Raw genomic sequence first — 812 nt, 5'->3', positions numbered from 1 at the left:
GGCAGCCAAAATGGCAACCGGCAGCCAAGCAGCTTAAACTGAACATGAGGCTTGCTTGCTTCAGTAACGGCGGACTCCAACGTTCCCTGCCTGCCGCTGCAGGCCTCTGAGCGGGCAGTCTGAAACATTTTAACAAATACAGAACTGGGCGAGCCGCTGCAGCAGCATCTCGGAGGTGGGCTGGGTCGGGTCGAGGAAGACCTCGGGCACCAGGGTGACGGTCATCTCCAGGACGCGCAGCAGGCTGACCGAGAGGTCGAAGCAGGTGGCACAGACCTTGAGCTGCCGGGTGTCCACGAAGTTCCTCTCAAGGCGCTCCACGGCCTGTTGGATCTGAGCCGCCAACGGGCGGTGGGCAGCCTGGCCACACCGGCCCACCCTCCGCAGCACCCCGGCCCTCAGGCCCCCACCTCCTGGACCATGAGCACCCGGCCCTTAGGGCCCCACCTCCTGGACCATGAGCACCCCGACCCTCAGGCACCCCACCTCCTGGACCATGAGCACCCGGCCCTCAGACCCCCACCTCCTGGACCATGAGCACCCCGACCCTCAGGCACCCCACCTCCTGGACCATGAGCACCCGGCCCTCAGACCCCCACCTCCTGGACCATGAGCACCCCGACCCTCAGGCGCCCCACCTCCTGGATCATGCCGATGAACTCCGAGAAGGCCCAGTTGAGCTGGTTGAGGACGCTATTGAGGAAGCTGGGCGCCACATCGGGGTCTTGGCGCAGCAGGTCCGCCATGTGCTGCTGCAGCAGGATGGACGGACAGGGCTCTGCGGGCAGCGGGGGCTCGGGCACCCCCGCCAG

The 812-nt window shown here is 66.4% G+C and overlaps 1 protein-coding gene across 1 annotated transcript in view; it reads right to left on the bottom strand.

Moving 5' to 3' along the window:
• RNF123 (ring finger protein 123) overlaps positions 1-812 on the bottom strand; it is a 42800-nt gene that overhangs the window by 4041 nt on the left and 37947 nt on the right. The window contains exons 23-24 of the mRNA XM_015568281.1: positions 639-778; positions 141-333 (exon numbers count right to left, since the gene is read on the bottom strand). Of these exons, the coding sequence (XP_015423767.1) occupies positions 141-333; positions 639-778 (333 nt within the window). The remainder of the gene's footprint in view (positions 1-140; positions 334-638; positions 779-812) is intronic.

Source organism: Myotis davidii, unplaced genomic scaffold (assembly GCF_000327345.1).
Source record: "Myotis davidii unplaced genomic scaffold, ASM32734v1 scaffold663, whole genome shotgun sequence".
Lineage (NCBI taxonomy): Eukaryota > Metazoa > Chordata > Mammalia > Chiroptera > Vespertilionidae > Myotis > Myotis davidii.
The sequence above is the reverse complement of the archived record's forward strand: the minus strand, read 5'-3'. Positions and strand labels throughout refer to the sequence as shown.